Consider the following 27,718-nt stretch of genomic DNA (forward strand, 5'->3'; position numbering starts at 1 on the left):
CAACACAGACACATTAGTCCACAAAGAGCCGTCGAAGAATTACGTACAGTATGACAAATTCCCAGCTGACTGACGATTTTTTTTTCCGCACAATATTTCGGCCGTCCCGTAACGCTAAATATCTCAAGAAAATATCTTCTCCAAATTGTAGGTAATAACTGCATTAGTCCAGAAATTGCGTCACTACTCGCTTCGAGATAGATAAGTGAGTTAATTGACAGCACGACACGGCAGTAACTACATAAGGGCTATATAGTGCTGTATACAGTATTACTATTCTTATTGTTATTACTGTTAGTAGCTGTGGTCAGACACAAAGTATTAACACCCCACCCTGTGGTCTTCCAATTTCTGCCATTTCAGAAGTAAGGAATGCAGCAGTCAAGTGGTTTACGAATGCACAGGTAGTATGTTTTGTAATAAGTGTCTACCCTCACTGTGGATAGTTAGCTTTCTTATCTGAGAAGAACTTGTGAGTAGCGCTTACGGTGCACCACGAATTCCTTCGTCACACACACACACACACACACACACACACACACACACACTAAATATCAATCATCTGTCTTCATTTTAAAAACAGAAGTGTTCATAGGAAAGTCTTTCATTCTACAGTTTAGTTAGGTGCTAAAGTTGGTGATAATGTGGGGGAGGGAGGGGGCGGGGGTACTAGCTAATGTCTGATTGCATGGTCTCGGAAAGGCTGGTACCACTGATCTAGACGGATGTAGACCGTACTTGGTGCTAACAAAGTTATATCGTATTTGTGACACTGTTTATTATTGGGAAACACAAGGAGAGGTGCAGTGTTCATTAGTGGCACACCTGTGTTCAACAGTAAAGCAAAATAGGTGCCTGAAAATAAGAATTCGTGTTGGGGTTTAAGGGGCTCCTGAAAGGCTCAAAATCATGAAAAGTTCAATTTTTACTTTTTTGCGTTTTCTGAATCTGCAGGCTATTACCTTTTAATAGATATATAATTTATTCAATTCCGAAGACTACAACTATTTTTAAATTTTTTTTGAAATGTGTTCTACATGGGCGTGACCCACTGTGGCGCTGTTAAACTGCTGCCAATGGTGTTATTATTAACGTCCGTGTTCATCAGGTACATTTTAGTGATGTGAGATAAAGTATGTGTTGTGGCTAACCTGTGATGGTTCAATATATATCGCTGGTGTGATTGTCGATTGTTTCATGTTTATTTACTCTGTCGTTATCTCGAAAATATTCGTAATTAATTCTGTTTCTTGAGTCTCTGTTTTGTTGAAGTATAATAATGAGTAAAAGTAAAGTTGCTGTTGCGACTTTCAATGATGGCAACATTGTAAGGTGCAAGGTATTTAGAAATATGAGAATGAAGATAGGTTCTAACATGGTACGAGCGATGCTTGCTTTAGACAAGGAACGCCTTCGGGCTGCAGACAGGGCTGTAAAGAGTCTAGAAATACAAGCAAGAGTAAACAGGAGGAGGAACAAGAGGAAGCTGGAGGAGGAGTTTGCAGAGGATGAAGATAATCCATCCTATGGACCTGGAATGCACTAAAAAGTTAATCCAATCTTTGTCGCTCGATTCCCAAAACTTTTATTTTCTCATACTAATTACATGTTTTCTAAGGATCTTCCAAACATATTTGTTTCAAACTTTCAGTAAATGTTACACAGTACCTTCTGCATAATTTAACACAGCCTTTTTCCAAAAAAACTGTATATTTTTGAATATATAAATAAAAAATTGCAAAAAAATGTTGTGAATTTTCATTACAATTGAAAAAAAATCATCTTTAATAACTGAACTAAAATTTTGTAAAATCCCTGTGTTAAGTTGTAGCCCATATTCCAATAAATAATCTGTAAAAAGTTCAACTTCCTACCTCAAATACTTTGTGAGGAAAGATGTAATTTATAAGCGTTATTTTAACATTGCAAGTATAGGGCGTTCCGGAGCCCATTAAGCAGTTTGCAGCACCTGAAGTAGACCACTTGTCTAGTCGCGAAAATATTGTCTTTAAAAATGGCATGATCAACTCGGTCGTAAATCCGCTACCATTCCATCAATCGTAATACACAGGAGTCATAAATCATACTCCAACTGAATCACTAAATGAGATGAATACAACAGCCAAGACATGTCCTGTCAAGATAGAGTGACCCCGCGTGATCAACGTAGTAGGAGATGGTATGTGGACATGTCTCGCCTCCTCGATGCAGGAGCCATGGCTATCCTGAAAGGTTTTAGGCTGAAGAAATTAAGTGCTGCAACTGTTCCGTAGCCGAGGCGCCGCGCAGTAATCTGACTATTCCTCTCATCTCCAAAACCGCATCGGCAGCAAAACGTTATCTTTCATACTCGTATAAAAAGTGCGCCTTACTACCAAGAAGAAAAAAAGGGAAAAAGCGGCAGTTGCCAGCACTCTCGCTTCCTTGCGACAGTGGAGAAGCGCGGAGCACGTTATCTTGTCTCCGCAGGCCACAGACCGCGGGCGACCGTGTGGAGAGATTCTGTAGGGAGGGGGAGAGTGTGTGGCCTGATCGTCTCCAGGGAGCGGCGCGCAAAAAGTGGGGGCAGCCAATCTTCCCCACTTCGCCTCCGCTCTTCGTATTCTTGGCCCTGTCCTACCTTCGCAAGCTGCTTCTTTTGGACCTGTCATGTCTTTACTTACTTACGACACTTCGTTACGTGTACAGTCAAGCTCATTTCGCAGTCACTAGTTGGACACAGGACAACCACACCGTGAAAGAACACAAATACGGAACTACACAGTCATGTGTTCGGCAGTTTCCTAGCACGTTGTTCATCTACAATTTCCCAGCTCATGTGTTGTCTTTTTTCCGCTCAACTTCAGTACAGCAAGCAGTATTTGTGATAATTTCATAAGTGCCATTACCTAACTGGCCCTTCAATTTCAACTCTCTTCATTCAGCGTTGTTCCAAGAGCTGTGTCCAGCTATTTTGTTAATCTTAACTGGATGATGTATTTCATATTTTCCACAACCATTTCAGTTTGGTTCCAGAGATGATGTTAAATTAACTGGATGACGTAGTACATATTTTCCGCAATCATTCCAATTTCGTTCCAGCCATCCAAGACAAAGTAGAGAAATACATTTACAAAAAGTAACGCAAAAGACTTTTCTTTCCATGGAGTGGACAGATGTTAATGATTGCTCCTTTGGCGTTTTCAATCAGTGCTAACGCTGCAGATACACTGCAGTGAGCACTCTCTCTACTGGCGCTGTGCCCTGCGTGCATTTGCAGCCTTAGCAATGATTGAAAACGCCAAAGAAGCGATCATTAACATCCGCCCACTATAGTGAAAATGATGCACCACTGGATTAATATTCGATCGATTATGTATATCCGAGGCACACTGACTGATAATCTACAATGAGACGAACCAAACCTTAACTTTCCTTTTTATATCATTAGATAAGGTGCTCATTGATGCCACTACGGTTTCAGTCTCTTTATTTGCCCATCCTCACTAGCAATACATTAATTTGAAGTTGCCACTACACGTAAGCTCGGTTGTGCGCTCATAGCTGTAGTTTTAATCCCCTTTTAAACTTCTCGTAAATAGATTTGCCTCGAATATATTTTTGTGAAACTGAACGGTGAATTTAAAAAAAAAATGACAATTCACAAAAAATTCGGATATCCCAGATATCGACTCCTTTTTCTACTCTATCACAAATAAAGCTTACAGGACGAATTTAGGAAACATCGCTCCTACGAAAATCAGCTTCTCCTTTTCTTGCGCGATAACCGGTGAAACATGGATGAAGAGCAACAGGCGTATTCCATATCCTTACATTTCGGAAAGCGTTTTACACTGTTTCAGGAGACTCAACGAAGGTGCGTTCGTACAGAATAATTATTCTCAGATATGTGAGTGGCTTGTAGATTTTTCAAACAGTAGAACCAAGTACGTTGTCCTGGACGGCGAGTGTTCATAAGAGACGAATGTATCGTTAGGAATGCCCCCATGGAAGTGTGATAGGATTGCTCTTGTTTACTGTAAACGTAAACGACCTTAGACATAGGGTGAAGAAGTACGGGAAAGTGTCGTAGAGTGACGATGATGACTGTGCGAATTTATATTTTGTGTGTTGAATGGCAGCTTGCACTGAATTTAGAAAAATGTAAATTAATGCAGATGAGTAATGTTCGAATTGAATATTACTGGTGTGCTGCTCGACACAGTCATGTCTGATAAATGTGTCAGTCATGTCTGATAAATGTGTAGGCGTAATGTTGCAGAGCGATGTGAAATGGAACTATCTCGTAAAGAAGTTAGTAGGGAAGGCGAATGATCGTCTTCGATATGTTGGAAGAATTCTACGAAAGTGCAGCTCGTCTGTAAATAAGACCGCGTATGGAACCCTTCCTCAGTTCAGCTCGAGTGTTTGGGATCCACACCACGTCGCATTAAAGGACGACATCGAAGCAGTTGAGGAGTGCAGCTGGATTTGTTACCACTACCACAACTTCGATCAGCACGGAAACATTACGGAGATGCTTCGCGAATTCAAATGAGGATTCCTGGAGAAAGACACAAATAATTTACATACTGTGAGTGGGCATTGATTTAAATCAATGGAGAAAGTCGAAAATTTGTGCCGAACCGGGGTTCGGACACGGGTCTCCTGCAGATGCGCTGACCACTTCGCTAACCGCGTTCATCGCAACTACACGGACTATCATAGCACTCCTCCCATCAGACCCAAATTCTAAATTTACCCATACATTACTAATGTAGTGTCTCTTGTCCGCTGTCCTCATTACTCGCGACATTTCTCCGATTCCCGTTCGAGTCCTAGCATCTGCGCTGAAGAGATCATTGGCTGTCCTCGCATATATATGTCGTTAAGACAGTTTACGAAACAGGAATCTGCGGCACAATGCAGAACGATCCTACTCCCACCAACGTACATCTAGCGTAAGAAACGCAAAGGCAACATAGAAGGCATCAGGGCTCAGACAGTCGTTTTTTCCTCGTTACGTTTGCGGGCGGAAAAAGAAAGGGAATGAAGCAATGGTACAAGTGACCCTCCACTGTGTATCCTGTGATGGCTTACGTGGTATGTACGCATGGTCGATGCAAACTTGTCACAGCATGGATCCTCCACGTATACAGAGACGGAATACGGAGTGCCCCAGCGGTCATGCTGATAGCCACGCGCTGCTAAATTCCCCAGGAAAAAATAATAATAATAATAAAAAAGCTAATAGTCAGCTGCTATGATAACGGTCGCTAGTGCGAATAGCCGGAGCTTTGCAAGTTGACATCTGGATATCTGCCACTAGCGCCTGAAAGCAGTAGTTACGGCATGCCAGTGAAAGCACTACGATTTGTAACACTTCCTTGTGCCGGTAGGTCTGATTCTGGTTTTTAGGTGATAAATCACATGAGTCACATACATGCTATCATTGTTTTCTGCAAAAGGTTAATTGCTTCCGGCACAAATATGAGTGTTAACCTAATAAGACGATCCCAGGAATAAACGTGGAGGTAGAGGACATTCCATTCTTGTCATAAAGGATACCATGTTCACTATAAACGTACACATTCCCTAGAATTCCAGTGCCTATTGAAGACACTTCTCCTTCAGGGATGTAGTTTTGCTGCAGGAAATTTGGATTTTTCTGAAACCTTCAAGATCTAATAACAAACGACCTAGGTCTTGCGGTTGTCCGTCTACAGTAACAAATACATTGGAATAATATCATCTCCAAGTATCAGGAATTTTCTGGGAAATTTAACCTACAGAAAATCAAGCCCTTGGTAGGACAAGATTGGTTGGTTGTTTTGGGGAAGGAGACCAGACAGCGAGGTCATCGGTCTCGTCGGATTAGGGAAGGACGGGGAAGGAAGTCGGCCGTGCCCTTTGAAATGAATCATCCCGGCATTTGCCAGGAGCGATTTAGGGAAATCACGGAAAACCTAAATCAGGATGGCCTGACGCGGGGATTGAACCGTCGTCCTCCCGAATGCGAGTCCAGTGAGTAGGACAAGAGTTAGGGCTATGAGTAGTGGAGCAATTTGTTGACAGTCAAACGTCGGTCTCCGAACACATACTCCCACATCATGTCAAGAGCGTCTGAGAAGGCGGTCGCGTAGCGAGCGCGATTGCCGAGGTAAATGCATTTATTTTTCCGTTTGTGATAGTGGACATTCGCTCAAGCGAAATTTCATTTGTTCGCGTTACCAAATTACATCTTTTAGACCATGAATAGGCGGTTATTGAAATGTCTGTCGTGGTAAGACACTCAGTTTTGCAAGCAAATGGTTCATATCACTATTTCGGGATGAGCGGTATATAATCTAAGCGCATTTTCGTGCGATTCTGAGCGTTAGAGCTCACACATTTCCCTTTTTAGCAAACTGGCACGATTCCTCTTGACGCTCAGGACGCCAGCAAGAATTTGAAAGCCCGTATTGTCGCAGGCCGGCGGTGGTAGCTATGGCTCGCGACAGGTGCCCGAGGCACCAAAGAGGGCTAGCGGGCCAGAGACCACTGCCGCCGTCGCCGCAGCGGTGCGGAGTGCGGCCTATCGATTGCGGCTACGTGCCGGGCGCCCCCAGCTTCCGCAGGTGTCGCCGTCGCCGGAGGAAATGAGGCGCTACGAGTATGCAGTGTCACGTCCGCAGCTCTTGTGCGCTGCCTGTACCGGGACGGAATTGCGTCGCGCATTCAGAATATCCTGCGACCGTAAAATAAACGTACCGGAAAGCTTAGCTTGTTTGTGCAAAATTATATTATTGTAATATGAACAGCCGACGAGGAGCAGATCTGTTTAGAACTTGGTCTAGCGTCTACAGTACTGCGGCTGCCCACCGACTGCCGACAGTGCGCGATCGCGTCTGTAGCTGTTTGTTTACTGCGCGCAGGGGTCAGGGTCGAGGCCGAAGCCACCGGCCCGCGGCGTGTGCACGCGATACACGCTGTACTCGCTCCTTTTCCTGCTCTCATGGCCCAATTTTGGTCGCTATCTCGCCGGGCGGTGAGCTGTAACTAGCCCTCCGTATTTATTACACTCAGCAAGTTCATTCACAGAGAGCAGCAGCTTACGGGTCCACAGGATGGATCGAATGGGTTAGAATGTGACTTGCTGTCGAATGGCTATGTTGCGCAACGCTTTAGCTTGGAAGCGAACTTAAGGAAAGATGGAAGATTGCGGTTGAACGTCCCTTCGACATCGAGGTCATTCGAAGAGGAGCGTACGCTCGGTATGTTTCAAGTATGGGGAAGAAACCGACCCGTCATTTTCGGGTGCGATTTAGCGAAACCACGAAAAACCAAAATATGATTGGCCGGACGCGGATTCGAACCGTCGTCCTCCGGAAAGCCAGTCCTGATTCCTAACCAATACGCAACCTTGCTCGGTAGCAGACGATCGTAGTCAGGACATCTTCATGAGACAGGGCGGGGCTATTCACCAATAGAATGCTCGTGAAATGAAGGAATTGCTCTACCTTGGACGGAAGACAAAACAGGAGGAACGAAGCAAGGAGGACATAAAACGTAGACTAGCACGGACAGAGAGGGCATTCCTGGAGAAAAGAAGTCTACTAGTATCAAATATCAGGTATAAATTGGGGAAGAGATTTTTGAGGATGTACATTTGGAGCACAGCATTAGATAGAAGTGAAACATGGACTGCGGGAAAATCGGGAAGAAAAAAGATTGAAATGTTGAAAGACATTGTTCTTCGAACAATCGGCGAGTAAAGAAACACGTGGAAAATATCGAGAAGAAGAAGGTACAGGATTATAGGACATGAGATGAGAAGTCAAGGCGTAACCTCCGTGGTGGTAGATGGAACTGCACAAGGTAAAAATTGAAGGGAAGGCATAGAATGGAGTATACGCAACAAATAGCTGAGGACGTTTGATGTAAGGGCTACCATGACAGGTTGTCACGGGAGAGGAATTCATAGTGAGCCACATCAAACCAGCCATAAAAATAAAAAAGAAGAAGGAAGAAGTGTGACTCTTGATGCATTACACAGGCAGAGAACTAGAGGCTGAAGATCTTGAGTGCTGCGCTGTTTGAGAACTTCACTTTTCTGTTAAAGCTCACTGCTTCGCCCTCCACAGAACAGACTATTGCTTTGAAAGCAACCTTTGTACGACGGAGATTTTCCGTAATTTGTCTTTCATGCAGAGGATCAAATGCTATTGTCGTAGTAGGATAGTTTGCATCAGTAGAAAAGTAGTGTTGGCGTACTGACACTGACGCGCTGTATTTTTTCGTAAAGTGTACTAAGATGTGTCAGTTAGTGAAACGCTGTCAGTGACGCGACAGAGACTTTTCCCGCTCAAAATGTGGTAAGATGCTTTGAAAGGACCTGTCCACATGCCCGCTACTTTGAGAATGCTGCAGGAGGTCGAACGTACTTGTGCATCGACACCGAAGGTGGTGGATTCATTGCCCGTCGAGGCGAATCACTTATATGAATGTGTGGTGTCTGTTCTTTCGGACATGTCCGTGAAAACAGACACCACGCGTTCATATGAAAACTAATATTTCGTATTCACATTCAAAAATCAAATGGCTCCAAGCACTATGGGACTTAATATCTGAGGTCATCAGTCCCCTAGACTTAGAACTGCTTAAACCTAACTAACCTAACACACACATGCCCGAGGCAGCATTCGAACCTGCGACCGTAGCAGCCGCGTGGTTCGGGACTGAAGTACCTAGAACCGCTCGGCCACAGTGGCCGGCGTATTCACATTCACTTACAAGTGAATTGTCAACTCTCATTCTAGCCTACAGCTACGTTACGGATGAGCCTGTCATCCCAACCTACATTGTAAAAAGCAATACAGGCACGAAAAAATATTGTCAATTCTCTGTTCTTTTCGTGTTCGGACACAGATGACGGCACACTCCATAGCGCTGACGGAACATGACACTATGCTATAGCCTATAGTACCAATTGCAGTGTGTGAATATGGGCTTGTTGAATTTTATTAGTGTTCTACTTTTAATCAGCTGACTTGTCAGCACATTAAGACGTAATACGAGTACCAAAATTAATGTCTTGACATACACCCACCACGGAGAGAGGCAGCAATAGATGCAGAGCGCCTAGTACCAGTGCGCGCACAACGTGATTCATATGCAACGAGTTGGTGATACGTGGTGTTGTGGTCAGCGCTTTAACCGAGCTGGGTGGCTATCGGCAGGGGACGTTTATCTGTGCTGCCGGCAGCGGCTGACCTCTGACCGCAAGCCGCAGGCACTGTTCGGCCGGTGGTCATCCGGAGAGTCGTCCGCCAGATACGATGGCCGCCGGAACAGCCGCAACGCCTCTGCTCGGCGCCGTCCTCTTGGTTGCCGCGGCGATGTTGGGGCAGCCGGGCGCCGGCTTTCCTGTGGAGCTGCCGGCCAACAACCGCTCCCTGGAGCTGGGCGACTGCTCCTGGGTGGAGGAGGGCTCGCAGGGACACCTGGGAACCGTGGTGTCGCGCTGCTCGGTGCCGAACGCGCGCCTCTCCACGCATGTCACTCTCCGGACCACGCAGGTGAGCCCCGGGGCTAGCAAATAAACAGCCTTACACGTGCTTGCTTGGTGCTGAAGCAGTGAGGGAGCCAACCCCAGATATAACCAGAACGAATACACTTATAGGTCCACATAAAATTCAACCTGCAGAACTGTCTGTCCGCAATAGCTTCATAGCGTGTGTCATTGCACAAGGTCAACATTTTGAGAGCTTGATAAGTGATTCAGAATAGTGAACACGCAGACACCGTCACTGGACAAAGCGAGGGTAGACCCGGCTGGTGGCGGGAACTAGAATGGTGACGTGACTAGGTACAGCAACGTTCCGCTTCGAAGTAGTGCGTGTTCCTACCTCGCAGTGCAAGCACGGAAAATGGTCGGGGAAAATGCCATCACAGGCAGCTGTGACTGTTTCCTATTAACCCTAGCAGTACCGACGCTATTTCCATAACTCCCATAATACGTAATACGGAGGAGAAGGGAGGGGAGAGACTTTTGTGCCCACCACCAAAAAAAACCTAAAAACATTCGTTAAATGTTTTAAACCTTTAAGACACAAAGGAATTAAAGGCATTAGCTGCCAGTGGGATTTCATCTATATCAATGAGGCAAGTAGAAAGTTTGTGCCGAACCAGGATCGAACCCGGACCTCTTGCCTACTTGGAAGATCCGTTGATCATTACACCATCCGCACACAGTTGTCACCGCAACTGCTCAAACTACATTTCTCCGATTCCCTTAAGGGTTCGATCTTAGTGTGCATCTGCACGGGAAGGGATCACTGGCCGTCCTCGCTTTACTTACATATGTGTGTGTGTGTGTGTGTGTGTGTGTGTGTGTGTGTGTGTGTGTGTGTTTTCGGCACAAATTTTCAACTTTTCCCGTTGATACAATCAGTGTCCACTGGCAGCCAATGTCTTTAATTCCCTTATGTCTTGATTCATGGTGGCTGGAGGATCAAAGTGGTTGCTTCTTCTTTTGGACATGTCCGAAAGAACAGGCACCATGCATATATGTATTTAACTTTTATTAACGACAAACTTCAGGCTGTCTTTGATGTGGTACAGGTTGATATGATCACCATGCATAACCCATCAGTTGCCAGCATTACTCGATACGCAGATAATGTGTCAGCACTCCAACCAGCAACTGAGTTGGCAGTTGATGGTTGGAGTGCTGACACACTATCTGCGCCGGCCGCGGTGGTCTAGCGGTTCTAGGCGCCCAGTCCGGAACCGCGCGACTGCTACGGTCGCAGGTTCGAATCCTGCCTCGGGCATGGATGTGTGTGATGTCCTTAGGTTAGTTAGGTTTAAGTAGTTCTAAGTTTTAGGGGACTGATGAACACAGCTGTTAAGTCCCATAGTGCTCAGAGCCATTTGAACCATTTTTTGAACCACTATCTGCGTGTCCTGTAATCCTGGCAACTGATGGGTTATGCATGATGATCATATCAACCTGTACTGGGTTATGCATGATGATCATATCAACCTGTACTGGGTTATGCATGATGATCATATCAACCTGTACCGAATCAAGACAGCCTGAAGATGACGCAATGAAGTGATGAAACTGGTAGCGACAAAATAAAATAAGATCATTAGGACGGCTGTAGGTGTTTTTGTTTTTTGTCGTCCCAGAGACATCCCGCTAAAAGGATGGACATACACAAACAACAACAGTTTTCGTGGTACTTATGATGTACTTTGGCGGCAGCAGGATCGTTCTGCAGTCATCTGCAAATGCAAATTCTCTAAGAAAAGAACGTCGCCATCCCTCCAGGGATTCCCATTTGAGTTGTTGTTGTGGCAACTTTTTCGTAAAGAACTATCTGTCACTTTGTTAATCAGATCCAGATATAGTTTACGAGCTGAGGCGGTCTTTGGGAACTGAGGGAACAGTCGTCGGAGGATCGTTAGATGAGTGTTATTATTTGACTGCCAGTACTGGAGCGCCTATAGGAAACAGTGAAGCTGATGACCTGAGCCAAAATAAGCGCGAATAGAATAAGACAGCCTGCCTTAGTGTAGGGTCGAGTGCGACTGTAATGTGCGGTCGCAGGTGGTGTACGCGGGCGAGGCCCCCACGTGCACGATCAGCTGCGTGCGCGCCCTGGACCAGCTAGCGGAGACGGCGCAGCTGAACGTGACGCTGACAGGCGGCGGGCCCGGCCACACGTTCGTGTCGCTGGAGGTGCGCGCGCCCGTCGGATACGGCTACTTCTTCACCGTGGACGCCTTCCTCAACTGCACGGGCGGCGTCGTGCCCGCGCTGCGGCAGACCTACCTGCCGGCGCCCTCCGACGTCGACGCCACCGGCGCGGGGGCGTCCGCCCCCTCCTGCTGGCCCTGTGCCGGCGGCTCCTGGTACTGACCACTCACCGTCCGAGCTAGTCCCAGTGAAATTCGCCCCGCCGTGTGACAATGTCGCCGTGTGTAACAATTCAACTCCTTGGCCAACTACAGTAGTGGCTCAAACTTTGATGTGTTACACATTACGGAATTTTTATTGCAAGACCTCGTCCTGCTGTATTTCAAAAGACAGACTTGGTGTCACACTAACGAGGACAGGTCCAGTAAGAGCATAATGAAAGTAGTAGGCATTCGAGAATATTTTGTCATAATTATTCATTGCCAGTTACAAATTTACACTTACCAAAGGAGAGTAATAAAGTCGGGCGAATATCAGTAAATATAATCGGCATGTTACTTGCTGAAGAAAAAACATCTTTTTGTATGACAGGGCTGTAAAAGTGAGTAAATTTTGTACCGTATGTATTCGGCATGGTCGAGACACATGCCCGTGTCAAAGTATTTTCTACCCTTGTTGCTCAGTATACACAGTATTACAATTTTCAGCATTACCGTCATCTCTAATTTCATTATCAATTTATTGTCAATCGTATTCAACGCTACACGTCATCTAGATCTCACCAGAAACCCCACGTGAAAATACGCCGTACCCGCATCAACCCTTGTAAGCACCGACTCGATGACACTGCAGAAATGTCGTTCGGGAAAACTCATCCACTATGTATTTAGAGGGCCTCATGATGATGATGATGATGATGATGATGATGATGATGATGATGATGATGTGACCGTCGAAACAAGTTGCCAGTAAATTGATAATGAAATTATAGCTAACGGTAGTGTTGGAAATTGTAATATTCCTATCAGCTGTGGTCCTCTCTTCATATTTAACAAGGATAGGTATGCCGAAATTGCTCGATACTCAATGTCATCAAGTATGAATGGTTTTTTGAAATGTGTTGTGGCCCCTTCTCTGACTGATGTATGACTGTGGACACAATCATACTTTGCTTTTTTAACTGGCGCTTCGTTTTCAAAAATAAATCAATAAATATTATAAAAATGTGTGTGTGTATATTCCACATCTCCTAAACCATTGGTCCGATTTCAACCAAACTTGGTACACATATGCCTTACTGTCAGGCAACAATCGCTTTGGCGATAAAAACTACCTATCTATCATAGTCCACATGACGTGACATGATTAACACTAACATGCGTGAAAAATTGTCGCATTGTGCATGACATTTAAATTTCTTTATTTCTGTGCTACTTACTCTATTCGCGACATGTTTCACAGACAGTATATGCCACTGAATGCACCTGCACAAATATATCATTATACGACTCATAGTTCAAGAGATATGACGTCAACAACACTGATGCGTGAAAAAACGCCGCATCGTGCATGAAGTTTTAATACATTTATTTTTTGCTACGAAGGCAATCCTACAGTCGAGTGAACTTAACGGAAATCCCTGACAACTGCCAGCGCTTTTGACAGCTTTCGACTGCGAAGTGCAAATGGCTTTAGGCGAAATAGCCGTCTATAGAGCTTTAAAGAGGCGTTGTCATAGAGACGTTTACAAAACCGCGTTATAGAAACGAAAAGCTGCTGCGCCCCCTTTCACTTCAAGAGACTGCCGTTTCCTGAGACTTACATTTGCCATTACAGTTACATCTGACACGGGCAGTATATTAAATATTGTGAAATGGACCTGACATCACCATGTTTTTATCATGGACAACTTTATGTCGCTTGCTCAAGGATGGGCTCACCAAAGCACTTATTCATCGTAGCTCCTAGACATGTAACTAGAAACTTTGCTTATAATCAGTTTCTGGGTTAAATAAACATTACAAAGAATTTGTATTTTACATACTATGTTTCTTAATTTGGGTACTGCTCTTTTACATTTGTGCATTGTGTTCGTTCGAACACACAGAAATGAAAATTTTTCGAAATTACACTTCAAATACAGTTCTTTTTTATTTTCGTTTCTAATTGAAATTAGGTAAAATGAGTACGCGGCCAATGCCAGGTTTGTCAGGTAGTAAATAAAAATAGAAAACTACTAACCTCTGCTGCTTTTGCTCTGCACACTGTGAGAAAATGTGCTAAACAATCAGCAATGTTTACTTATATAGATAGTATATCGAGTCGCTGTGAAATAGAACATTTGGCAACCGCAGTTTAGCTTTACAATCGACCTGTACAGTTTACAAGGAACGTGGGTAGATCGAATTGATTCATAACGGAGAAACAAAGCTCCCGCTGGAGTTACGCCACGTACTACGTGCGCGAAACGTATCTGGAGATAAGGAATTGGAGGCTTACGAGTAGTGCCGACTCGGCCCGAGTAGGGCAAGAGCTGCGCGGGGGAAACAATACACGAGTGAAAAAATGTATGTGACATAGCAGCTCATGCTGCCCAGTGGCTCACAATGTCCATTAATACTCGTTGACACATGCAGTATGGAACTTATTGAAAGTTTCTGCCCTTATTCACACACACACACACACACACACACACACACACACACACACACACGAACCATTGTTGGACGCTTACCGGTTTGGTTGCTGCACAAGTAAAGAAGTACTGATGTAGATCGTGTCTCATTGGACAACGTAAGTAAAGTAGCGGTTAAAAAAAAACAATAACCGCTAGATATTGCATCTCAAAATACGTGGTGTGCCTGAAATGTGCCAAACACTTTTTTCTTCTATTTTGGAAAATAAAACGTTTTCTTCAAAATTGATTGTCAGTAAGTTCCAGTAACTTCAAAAGCCAGTACGTATATTTTTTCACTAAAGAAATTAAATCATGCAGAAAGTACACAGCGGTTTACCGGTTTGGGCTCATATACATACGACTCTCAGTAAGAGATTAATGAGTGACCAGCATGCTGAGGGACTAAGCTCTGTATCCTTCATGCAAAGCAGCCACAACATAAATGCTTCGTGTAAAAATAAAAGGTAACAGTCTAAAGCGCTTTATTTTCGTTACACTGAAGGTAACAAATTTCTGTTGTAATAACCATCATCAAGCGCTTTATTTTCGTTACACTGAAGGTAACAAATTTCTGTTGTAATAACCATCATCACACGAAGATTCCGCAACATATGACGAGCCTGTGCTCGGAGCCGCCGTGTAAAAATTAGTTTCAAACCCATAGCCGAGAGGACGTAAGGAAGTCCCGGACAGCTCGCAGCACTGTTGCCAGCTTTCAGCTGCGAAGCGCTAACTGCTGCAGGCGACATCAGTAGCCGTTTACAGAAGTATGACAACACTGGCGCGTTGCCATAGAGATTTACAAAGGCGGTTGAGGTCGGCGCGCGAAACTGCCGCGCCCAGCCCTCTGCAACTGTCAGGAACCAACTGACGCCGACTTAGCTATAGTACTTAAGTCAAAAATCCGTATAGAGGTTATCACGATAAAATCATAGGATGATACTGTACAGTTATTATGGCCTGATGATGAGTTTTGGGCTGGAAGCATGTAAAATACACGACACTTTATTTATTATATATCGCAGATGCTTTTTCCCTTTTGTATAAAAAGCGTCTACTGTGGATGCTCTGGAAAAATAAACAGTCGGGACCTTCGCCTTTCGCAGGCAGGTACTCGACCATCTGAGCTACTGTAAAGTTTGGACGGTAGGAGACGAGGTACTGGTGGAAGTAAAGCTGGGAGGACGGGGCGTGAGTCGTGCTTGGGTAGCTCAGATGGTAGAGCACTTAGGGCAAAGGTCCCGAGTTCGAGTCTCGGTCCGGCACACAGTTTTAATCTGCCAGGAAGTTTCATATCAAAACACATTCCGCTGCAGAGTGAAAATCTCATTCTAGAATAAACAGTTTTTATTTATTTATTTGTTGCCTGATGTGGGCCTACTTCCACTCGTATGGTCACGGGTCGAAACACGCACTTAAACTTCACTTACGAAAATCTGAACATATTCGCAACTATATTTTTTGTTTTTCTACATTTGCGGATCCTGTTCTGTGTCTGCTATGAGATATGAGCATTTCACTGATGAGTCGGTATTCCATTAAGATGGCCACTAACGACAACGAACGGAAGAACTGTTTCCTTATTTGGCGTCTGTTCTTCTTTAGACAAATTGTATGCTATACTCTGAAGATGCTTATCATATAAAAGGCGAACCGCATCGGGGATATTAAATAACAATATTGCAGCAAGCAAAATTAACGAGTATTTGTATAGTTGCTGCGGAAACGAACTCGATGCTTGAGCTAGCTGACGGAATTGAATGTTTTTGGTTTAAAAAATAAATAAAATCCCGCCGGCTGCAGCGTCAGCTCTTCCACTATGCCGTCACGAGGGCGAGTTCGGAAGTGGGCGGCCTACCTGCGATAAGTGCTGTGGCCGGTCCGGCTTGGTGACAACGCTGACGGTGGAGCTGCGCAACGGCACCTTGCAGCCCGTCGATGTCGGCGTCGCTGTTGCTGTCGCTGTCAAGGCCGCCGCCGAGCCATCGGCGGGGTCGGTCGGCATCACCGTCACCTGAAACATCCATTTGTACCAGGGTTACATTATATTTGCAAGGGGTTTCTTCTATTTGTGGCGCTCACTATCGCTTATATTTTGACAGTATTCAAAATTCTAATCTCCCTTTCGTTCTTCTACTTGTCATGGGTGGTTTACATGTGTATTGTTTCTAGTTTTGAAAATATTACGTTCGAATATTTGCATCTTCAGTGCTAAAAATTTTTCAGCAGTCATAAGATGGTAATGCTGTGATATATTTTAGCAAGTCAATTGAAGAAACCTCTAATGTCACCTAGGCGTAACTCGTCTGACGAGTCGTTACCCGTGACAGACATAGAAGTCAGTTGCATGGGCTGTAAAGAAAAAGACAGAAAAAAGAAAAAAATCCGGACGGGGGGGGGGGGGGGGGGGGGCGGGAGATGTCAGCTAACGAGATCGCGAGCGAGGTGGCGCAATGGTTAGCACACTGGACTCGCATGCGGGAGGACGACGGTTTAAACTTGCGTCCGGCCAGCCTCATTTAGGTTTTCCGTGACTTCCCTAAATCACTTCAGGCAAATGCCGACTGGTTCCCTTGACGGGGCACAGCCGACTTTCTTCACCATCCTCCCCTAATCCGATGGGACCGATGACCTCACTGTTTGGTCCCTTCCCCAAATCAACCAATCAACAGCAACAGTTTCTTATTTTCAGCGGGCTCCAGTATGGCACAAAAGAATTAATATTTACCATAGGATTACTGTTTAATACTGAATTAGAGCCTAAGTTGCGGACAGGTACAATTAAGACACACTTACGTAAAGCTTTCGACCACAGTCTTCGTCAGTAAAACACACACACACACACACACACACACACACACACACACACACACACACACACGCGCGCGCGCGCGCAATCAAATCGCACCTCACACACACACGACCGCCAACTTCAGCATCTCGGGCTTGAATGCAACTATCACGTGGGATGCAAGCAGCAATCTGGAGGGGGCGGGGAACTGTGAATGGTGTGTGTCTATCTTTTATGATGAAGCCTGTGGCCGAAAGCTTTACGTAATTGTGTTTTAATTGTGCCTCTCTGCAACTTGTGTCTTCTTGTCAGTAACTTGAGTTTCCATTTTTTGAATTAGAGGTTACATGTAGCGCGCAGTGAAACAAGTCGATACTGACGGATTACAAGGGAACGACACGAACACTGATATTTCAGCCATTGTCAGCGTTTTGAAACGAATTTTGGCTGTTGCAACCCCGTAATGTTACAATCGGCATTTCGGATAAATTGAAGACTGCGATACAAAGTGGCTTGTTGGACTAGTTGCGTAATGAACTTGGCTGTATTATGGGGCCGGCCGGAGTGGCCTTGCGGTTCTAGGCGCTAGTCTGGAGCCGAGCGACCGCTACGGTCGCAGGTTCGAATCCTGCCTCGGGCATGTATGTGTGTGATGTCCTTAGGTTAGTTAGGTTTAATTAGTTCTAAATTCTAGGCGACTGATGACCTCAGAAGTTAAGTCGCATAGTGTGCAGAGCCATTTGAACCATTTGTATTATGGGCTGTAAACAAGACAGATATTACAAGAACTTTCTGCACCGGAAAAATAACCTGATTAAATAACCTTATTACAATCACGATGTTGTGTCCCAAAATCAGAAAAGAAATATATATAATAAAGAAGATACATCGAGTATCATTAGAAGAAGTATTGCAGGTGAAAGGGAGAGACAGTGTACCATACTGGTATAAATCGTAAAGAAACTGAAGCCATTATCACGAAACGAACTTTATAGCTACGTTGCTAAGATACAGACTGATGTTTACAGTTACGAATGTATGTAAGAAGCAGGAGTAAAGCAAAGTGGTTATAGCAAAAACAACCATTTTTCACAACAGAACAAACTGATTATGGCAAAAAAAAGCTCTACAGCTGGCATGGAGACAACATTGCGTAGTACTAGCAAAACCATGACAACGAAATATAAATCGAAATGCGCACCAAGAAGGGAAGTCACACTAGCTGTTGTTGTTAAGATCCCTGTCAAAGAGTACGGACAGTGTCGCATATTCCTTTTTAATTCGAAATGCTGTGCGTGGGTCGGAATGTTGAAGTGACAGGAAGCCGATAACTTACATTACTAGCCAACTGTTATCGCCAGCTGTCTTTGCATCTAAAACTTCAGATATCGAGAACTGTTGAAGGAAGTGAAAATTCATCTCCTTAAAGTAGACTGCTAATGTTTGGAACCGTACTAGAACTAGTTGTCTATTTTTTATTGACATCAAACAATGAAATATGCCATTCATTACGGTAAGCAGTATCAAGAACTATTTCAGCTCCTAATAAAACTATTGGGCTTAATTCAGAACAGAGAAATCAGACTGCGGGAAATGTGCACTTACAGTGTACCAGACTCTTTCATTGCGTGCTGAAATCGTTAATTGTTTGCGCAATGAATGATGGGAAGTGAGCGCGACAGATCACGAATGAGATATGGACAGTGAATGACATCGCTCGGTCGTAATGTCGAAATAGCTTTTCTTCCTATTAAACTGTATGATCTATGGTATGTCTGCAGGCTTCCACAATCGTTGTCACTGAAGACCGTTTTAGGTTGTTAGGCTGCGTCACATTTCTTTCATACCATCGAACTAACTTAACCGTGGACACCGTTCAGTTTATCTTGGACACCAGAAGATCCTGAAGAAGAACCCAGCAGATGAGTTGAAACGTCTACCGCCTAGAAGAAATATGTCGCGGCGTAACAACCCAGAAGATTTTACTTCTAGTTTCATTGTATTGCCTAATGACGTAACGATTGCCTGGAATGTCTTAACCAGCGCAGCAAACCGCATTCTTACAGTGTGATTGTGAATTCCCTTTGGGTTCGATCGGACATATCATCCCAACAGTTTTTAAGAATAAAATAAACACACCTGTGAGTTTAAAATAAACAATTAGTGAATCCCAAGTTCTTGAACGGATAATGTAAACTTATCTGACAGTTCTAAATAAACAGTCATATAATAAGGATGTGAAAAGAGGGTCCAGAATCGCAGATCCTTGTACTATCAAGGAACCTTTCACTGTTAACGTAATCGAAGCCTTGGGCTGGTAACGTAAAATAGTAAATGTCATGTAGTCCACGTAAAGTATTGACTATAACGTCGAGTTTGAAAATAGTTCCGCAAGTAGCGTTAATGATGCCCTGCACCACCATCCCCCTCCCTCATACACGCACACACAAATCAAGCACGCCACTTTAAACTGCTACATTGCTAGCAGGCCGTGGCTTTGTTCATCGACACTGACTAGCTACATACTTCGTTCTCGTAGAACAAAGAAAACGCAAAGAAAGGCATACAGTGGGTGCGGCGAGTGAATGAGTCGAATCCCAGGCACTAGCGATACGATTGCGGGTCTCCAGACTCGTGCCGCTAATGGAATTGGTAGACATGCCGCCGCCGCCGCCGCGCCGCCTGGATTTATGCAAAGTGGTGCTGTGCCCGGCGGGACTCGCAGTTTTCCAGGAATGGCGCAGCTCTCACCCCTCTACCCGCGACCTCATCACCGGCTCCAGATTGGGTCACCGAAATGTTTGCCGCCCGTCCGTCGTCGAATCTTCTTGGCAAAAACCGTTGCCGCTGGCTGCGTTTAATCCCTGAAAGTGCTATTTCATATGCGGCTTTTCCAGGTTTTTTTTTTTTTTTTTTTTTTGCCTCTCTTTATCGTTCGCCCCTCGATCGGCTTCTGAAGCGCCCCTTTGTGCTCTGGCCCTGTCCTGGGTCGATGATGACTGTGTAGCCAGAGGCTGCTTCCTACGGTCTTTGTTCGCTGGCGAGTATACGCTGCACGAGATAGCGGCGCTGGGTAAATGGCCCAGACTGTACAGGGAATTACTGAAATTTGTTTTTGTCGCTTTAATAAAATAGCAGTGAAATTTGCTGTTGAAATCTTGCTATAGAGGATAACCAGATCAAAACAGACTGATCTCGACGTTCGCTGATTAGACTACAAGTCAATTGTCAGTAAGTCGTTATTTTATGAAAACCATTCTTTTCACATAAACACAGCACGCGACATTTTGCAATGCAGAGTAGTAAAAGTAAATATATTTATAAAGCAAAGGCAGAAGAAATGCTATGCGAAAAATAAACGAGCTTCGTCTACAAATTATCACCAATGCCCCTAATTAACTGTCATAACACAGGAACGAAGCAAGTATGATATAAGTTATTCTTTTAAATATGTAGTAGTCTTCTTGTAAATTAAAACCAAAACAAAGTGTCAGAATTGATAAAATATGACGTAGGCAACTAATGGGAACGTTTTTTGATAATGTTTTGAGCTCGAAATAAGATACTGTGACCTCAAAATAATAAAAATCTGAATCTTTTTCGACCTGCCGATCGTCGGTTGGAAGTACAGGGTGGGGCAAGTAAAAGTGGCCCGGATAAGTTGATACGATTGGACGTGAATTTGTGGCAGCTGTAACGGAGGAGGAAGAGACCTACAGTTACTTCCAACAGGATGGGCAACTGCCCTTACAGCCGGCCGAACTTGAATTTACACGATCTTCACAGTCTGTTCGCGACCCTAGCTGGCCACCCAGGTCACCTGATCTTTCAGTGTGCGATTACTTCGTGTGGGGGCCCTCAAGTCTAAGGTGCATCAGGACAACCCTCATAGTTTTCATGAACTGCAGCACATTTCGGATGAGACTGCATCAATCCCAGCTGCCCAGGTTCGATCCGCCTTCACCAACTTATTGATCAGGACCCAAAAGCGGCAAGAGATGACTGGTGGTCACTTTCAATATCTGCTATAGTCAGGTTAGTATTGTATTTCCTTTCCTCCGGTGTGTTTCTTTGTGCCCTGGAACTCTGTTCTCCGGGCCACTTTTGTTTACCCCGCCTACAATGTTAACGGAGATGCGGTTATGCCTCTACAACTCAGTGATTCAAATGTATTTTGCCGTTCGTTTTAACCTCAGTTTAATAACAAGCATCTTTAGTGGCCTCAAATATGGAGCCCACACATTTTCTAAAAGTACAGTGTCAGAATAAGTAAATGGAATATGCTGCCAGTAATTGTAAATATGTGTATATTCCTGGTCCATGAAGAGACTTGTTTACAATTTTATCTGAAATTCGTGTGACAAAATGTAAATACAGTATTAATTTGCTCAGCTGCACACTTTACCAGAAAATTGTCAAAATAGCATATTGATTAGACATAACGTGAACGTGTTCAAAAGAGTTGAAAATTAGTGTACGTGGAAACATTAATCCTGTGATTACTTGAAGCAGAAAAACTGCGCAAGTCATTAAAATCTCTACCGTTAAATGTTTATTCAACTTACGCAGAAACAAAATAAAACTGTTGTAAATCTGTACTTTTTAACGCAATAAACAAGGATTTGACGTAAGACTTTTCGAAAATAAAAGTAAAACCCGTCTGAATTTACTGTAATATACCACACTGCAACACGTAAAATAGACTGTGTTTATTAAAAGAAAAGAACAGTAACTGACAGTGCGTTGTCAAGATTGCAATCTAACACAATAACAAAATATGCACAACTAGTGAAGCTAACTTGAAACGGCAATAATGTTTACGGTTTACGCATAGTTACCGGCAATCTAATCATAATTCTAGTCAAAGTTGTGTACTAAATAAACACCAATTGTTCCATCAAAAGAAAAGTTTCATACTAGCAAGAGAACCGTCTACGTAAGACTGCTGAGTTTTTACTAGAAAACGATATCAACAGGCAGATTGTTGTAGAGCTCTGAGAGCTGTGAACCCATGCTTCTATCGTTAACGAGGTATCCTACGACGAAACCAGAGCGCTTAGCAGCACGTAAGCGGCTGTTTCTGTATCTGGATGAAAATTCAAACTGTCTTACCCATCAGTAACCAGGTCAACACTGGCGGTAACACTGTCAACTCGACAAGCACTGAAGGAACAAGCAGCAAGAATTGCTTTCAGCGCGGCTTGCTTTGTGGTAGGAATGATTGTCGTCAGCGCGGCTTGCTTTGTCGTAGGAATGATTGTCGTCAGCGCGGCTTGCTTTGTCGTAGGAATGATTGTCGTCCGTTTGGTTCTTTATTTACCTCTGCTGCATTAATATTCAAGAATTTGCTTTCCAGGGAGCCCGCAGCTTGCACGGGGTCGAAGAACGGCATGTTTTAAGAAGCCTTTTGGCTGCACTATTTATTTATTTACTCGGAGTGATACGAGTTACACGGCGTTTTGTCGTTATGAAGTGTACCTGTGAACGGGGTATAGTAGGTGTAATATTGTTCCTTGCATCTATGGTAGTCTTTGTGTAGTTATAGCTTACGTATTAGCTGGTATGACGTGGCCCATATGGCATCGTGGTGCGTAAATCTCGGTTGTCTTTCTTTCATGATACGATCATGTTATTTATATGTTTATTTCTTATTTGCGTGATCTTGTAAGACTATTTTTCACAGCTTTCTTGACGCTTCGGCTCCAGTGATGCTTTACATTTACAGTCGAAATTATATTTCGCTGGTACGTTTGATTATGTTTAATTTTTCAGATTAATTATTTTTGCGTTTCATACTTTTTACTTAGATGATAAGTATTCTATTATCCTTTGTTTATCGTGATAATTTGCCGTTTTTCTTTTATAACGTCGCCGGCCGGGGTGGCCGAGCGGTTCTAGGCGCTACAGTCTGGAACCGCGCGACCGCTACGGTCGCAGGTTCGAATCCTGCCTCGGGCATGGATGTATGTGATGTCCTTAGGTTAGTTAGGTTTAAGTAGTTGTAAGTTCTAGGGGACTGATGACCTTAGAAGTTAAGTCCCATAATGCTCAGAGCCATTTTTTTTTATAACGTCAATAAAATTTTCGAAGTTTTTTTTATATGTTATTGACGTCATAAAAGAAAGAGGGTAATCGCGATAAATACAAAGAAATAGAACATTTATCATTTACACAAAAACCACAAAACTCTACCTCTGAAAAATTAAACGTAATCACTTTCCGCAAAAATCGAAATTCCATTCTAAACATACAGCATCGATGGTGCCGAAGCTTTCAAAAATAACTTTACATGATCACGCAAATAAAAAGTAAACATATAAATAACGTGACCATATCATAACAAAAAGACAGCCGACATATACGCTCCGGTGGCCGAGCGGTTCTAGGCGCTTCAGTCTGGAACCGCGCGACTGCTACGGTTGCAGGTTCGAATCCTGCCTCGGGCATGGATGCGTGTGATGTCCTTAGGTTTAAGTAGTTCTAAGTTCTAGGGGACTGATGACCTCAGCTGTTAAGTCCCGTAGTGCTCAGAGCCATTTGAACCATATACGCTCCGAGATGCTTTATGGACCACGTCATACCAGCTAAGACGTAAGCATAAGCTGCCATATGTAGACATAGACTAACATAATCATGTTTACAGGTATACTTGACAATGGCAAAAAGCCGAAACGATACCGTTGTTTAACTTGTATCACTACGAGTAAATAAATAAATAGTGCAGCAAAAGACTTATAATATTCCACACTTCGATTGGGGAGTGTTTCTGCAATGTAACCGTTTTATGTACCGGTGTCATGTTCCTTGACATCTGCATATCGCAAATATTACCAAAAACGACATACTTTCCAGAGAACCTGCCTGCAATGCCTCGATTCATCGGGCAGCATTTTTTTTTTTCACATAGAAGTTTGAATGCAAGAACCACCAAGTACACTACGTCAGTCAGCTTCACAAAAAATGTGATCCAGTATGACGTATTTTCGGTTCGCTGTTATCGACAGCAGAGGAGAGTGTGACGTCAGTGTGTTGTAACTCATGGCCGGAACAGGCCATTGAGGCCCAACGGTAGCGCCCGGCCGCCGTGTCATCCTCAACCTAGGGCGTCACTGGATGCGGATATAGATGGAGAGGCATGTGGTCAGCACACTGCTCTCCCGGCCGTACGTCAGTTTACGAGACTGGAGACGCTACTTCTCAGTCAAGCAGCCCTCAGTTTGCCTCACAAGGGCTGAGTGCACCCCGTTTGCCTACAGCGCTCTGTAGAACGGATGGTCACCCATCCAATTACTAGCCCAGCCCAAAAGCGGTTAAGTTAGGTGATCTGACGGGAACCGGTGTTACCACTGCGGCAAGGCCGTCGGCAACATATGATTAATGTAAGAATATAATCCATGCTGCACGAATGCTTATGATGGAACCACATTCATTGGTTTCGCCACTGTGTTACAGATCAGTGTTACCACTAACGTCATAAAAAACTGTAAAATTGAAAAGAATTGCGGTAGTGTTCTGTTTTATAGCCAGAAACATGTTTGAATGACGTTACATGTCCTTTGCCGTAACTGGCTGATAAAAGCAAACTGAGCCGACGTGGTGTTAGAATACAACTTCCATGTACACCTACATACATACTCTGCAGTCCACCATACGGAGCGTGGCGGAGGGTACCTCGTACCACAACTAGCATCTTCTCTCCCTGTTCCACTCCCAAACAGAACGAGGGAAAAATGATTGCCTATTTGCCTCTGTACGAGCCCTAATCTCTCTTATCTTATCTTTGTGGTCTTTCCGCGAAATATAAGTTGGCGGCAGTAAAATTGTACTGCAATCAGCCTCAAATGCTGGTTCTGTAAATTTCCTAAGTAGCGATTCACGAAAAGAACGCCTCCTTTCCTCCAGAGACTCCCACCCGAGTTCCTGAAGCATTTCCGCGTGATGATCAAACCTACCAGTAACAAAACTAGCAGCCCGCTCTGAATTGCTTCTATGTCCTTCCTCATTCCGACCTGATAGGGATCCCAAACGCTCGAGCAGTACTCAAGAATAGGTCGTATTAGTGTTTTATAAGCGGTCTAGTTTACAGATGAACCACATCTTCCCAAAATTGTGCCAATGAACCGAAGACGACTATCCGCCTTCCCCACATGCTTGTCCCACTTCATATCGCTCTGCAATGTTAATGCCAAAATATTTAATCGACATGACTGTGTCAAGCGCTACACTACTATTGGAGTATTCAAACATTACGGTATTCTTTTTCCTATTCATCTGCATTAATTTACATTTATCTGTATTTAAAGTTAGCTGTCATTCTTTACACCAATCACAAATCCTGTCCAAGTCATGGTGTATCCTCCTACAGTCACTCAACAACGACACCTTCCCGTACACCACGGCATCATTAGCAAACAGCCGCACATTACTATCCACCCTATCCAAAAGATCATTTATGTAGATAGAAAACAACAGCGGACCTGCCACACTTTCCTGGGACACTTCAGATGATACCCTCACCTCCGATGAACACTCACCATCGAGGACAACGTACTGGGTTCTATTACTTAAGAAGTCTTCGAGCCACTCACATATTTGGGAACCAATCCCATATGCTCGTACCTTAGTTAGGAGTCTGCTTTACGGAAGTCAAGGAATATGGCATCCGTCTGATACCCTTCATCCATGGTTCGCAAGATATCATGTGAAAACTTTCTCAAAGGTCGTATTTGGCGGTTTTTGTATTAAAACTTGAGTGCTACGAAACACGTTTTTTCGAACCAACTGTACATTAAAGATATTTCAGTAAATCGTTTTTAGTTCGTTTTGTGGTGGGGAACGTGGACCTGAAGATAAAACTCCTACGCAAGGAATAAAGCGATTTATTTTTATTTATCAACATGAAATCGTAAATTTCTCAAAAGTGCTGTCCTGGTGATGAAACTCGCGTCTCGTGTTCATGGACAGTGCTCAGTCAGGCATAGATTCTAAAGTAAAAGCTAGATACTACCATGGGAAAAGATTACGCATTGTCAGTAGTACTGCAGTATAGAACTGGGCCAAAAATGCGGAAGGTCAATGTATGGCCGTCAGCGGACTCTCGTGATAGCTTCGAGACATTTCTTCTTGTTTGTACTCGCGGTGCGGTAGTGCACTAATTTTCTGGAATTTAGGGCGATATTGGCGAAACGCATTTAGCACGTGCGGTAACGGTGTTTGTTTTTTGGGTGGATGGAACGGGCTGCCAGCGATAGGGACGCATAAACACGCATTCAGATTACATACAGCGCCAAGTGCCGGGCAGCACAACGGGAGACCGCCGCAGAAAACACGCTAATAGGATCTGCATCCGGATAGAGTTTTATCGGTAACTGGCGCGCGCTCCGCGATAAATGAAAACCGTACACGCAAAACCTGCTAGAGGGTGGAGTGATGTGGTGGGATCCACATCGCTGCCTGTCCATCACTGCTCTAAAACTGTTACACTGGCAACGAAGTTATTGTCCTCTGCTGTTATTACGAGCGAAACGTTGTTTTCTTTTCTCGTTCAAACTGATTGGCTGTCAAAACGCAAAGTACTGCCCTGCAACAAAGGCTGGTTCGGTTGTTGGCACATAACTAGATCGGAACGATGACACAGTTTACTTTCAAAATCCGATATTCTTACAGATGATCCAAAGCGTGAGGAGCTGATCGAATTTCTTTGCGCTTACGACCATAGGACGAGCTAAATACGCTTTCACGTTTTCCTCTCAAATATGCATCACACACAGAAAAGGACGCTGTTAAACGCAGGACATAGATTACATGAGCCTTTCGCGGGTGCTGGAACGTTTCGTTATTTGTAACCTTAAGGTGCGGTAGACGTTGGCAAATAATGAAGGAACAGAGAGTTGCAAAGCCATTATACCAGTTTTCCGCTGTCAAAAAAGATGAAACACACATCGAACAAGCATCAAAATAAGTAGCGGAAAGCTTTCGATTATGTACAGCACTCAGCTGCCTGACAGCGTTCATTGTATGGTTTCGTTTTTATGGCAACAGAGGATACTTCAGGAATTTCAGGCATGTGTAATACCGTATGCCATGAAAGAAAGACTAATTGGGAAGAAATTCTGTTGCGCACTGTGCACTTAATATGGACTTCGCGAGGAAATCCGCCGACTTCTAGAGTCGTATGCGTAGACGCACATGTCAGCGAATCACTATTACTGCGTAGGAAAGGGTACTAGCTGCTGTACCACGTATTGCCGTTTCGTTCCTTTTCATTCGCGAATGCTGCTTGAGAAGAATGAGCTCTTATTGGACACTCTTATTCTTCGCGATCTCTATGTAAGTGATGTGTTGTGGACTGGACAACGTTGTATCGTTCCTACTCACTGCACAATCAGTTCAACAACGTGCCACAATGGTTGAGGCGTCAGTATTTTGCTAGACTGACAAAAAACACTATACTGGAGTTAGGTTGGGAAGTCCTTCCGCACCCGCCTTTTTCATCTGGTCTTGCTCCCTCAGATTTTCACCTTTTCCGCTATCTATCGAACATTATTCAAGGAACTTCCTTTCCGGATGAAAACGCACTCCGAGC

The 27,718-nt window shown here is 44.1% G+C and overlaps 3 protein-coding genes across 3 annotated transcripts in view; 2 read left to right on the forward strand and 1 right to left on the reverse strand.

The window, feature by feature from the left end:
• Positions 1–27,718, forward strand: part of LOC126190766 (mediator of RNA polymerase II transcription subunit 20) — a 567,907-nt gene that overhangs the window by 89,783 nt on the left and 450,406 nt on the right. The gene's annotated exons all lie outside the window — the stretch shown is intronic.
• LOC126190764 (facilitated trehalose transporter Tret1-2 homolog) overlaps positions 1–27,718 on the reverse strand; it is a 368,018-nt gene that overhangs the window by 63,977 nt on the left and 276,323 nt on the right. Inside the window, exon 2 of the mRNA XM_049931287.1 lies at positions 16,201–16,356. Within this exon, the coding sequence (XP_049787244.1) occupies positions 16,201–16,356 (156 nt within the window). The remainder of the gene's footprint in view (positions 1–16,200; positions 16,357–27,718) is intronic.
• LOC126190767 (uncharacterized) lies at positions 9,245–13,642 on the forward strand. The gene is made up of 2 exons (XM_049931289.1): positions 9,245–9,536; positions 11,576–13,642. Exons 1-2 carry the CDS (start codon positions 9,297–9,299, stop codon positions 11,885–11,887), a joined length of 552 nt encoding a protein of 183 aa, XP_049787246.1. The 5' UTR covers positions 9,245–9,296; the 3' UTR covers positions 11,888–13,642.

Source organism: Schistocerca cancellata, chromosome 6, assembly GCF_023864275.1.
Source record: "Schistocerca cancellata isolate TAMUIC-IGC-003103 chromosome 6, iqSchCanc2.1, whole genome shotgun sequence".
Classification (NCBI taxonomy): Eukaryota; Metazoa; Arthropoda; class Insecta; order Orthoptera; family Acrididae; genus Schistocerca; species Schistocerca cancellata.

Bases quoted from the DNA above. Each gene is read 5' to 3' on its own strand.
- LOC126190767 (XM_049931289.1), top strand. From the start codon at position 9,297: ATGGCCGCCGGAACAGCCGCAACGCCTCTGCTCGGCGCCGTCCTCTTG. The intron at 9,537-11,575 runs GTGAGCCCCGGG...GTGCGGTCGCAG, and splicing joins TCACTCTCCGGACCACGCAG to GTGGTGTACGCGGGCGAGGC.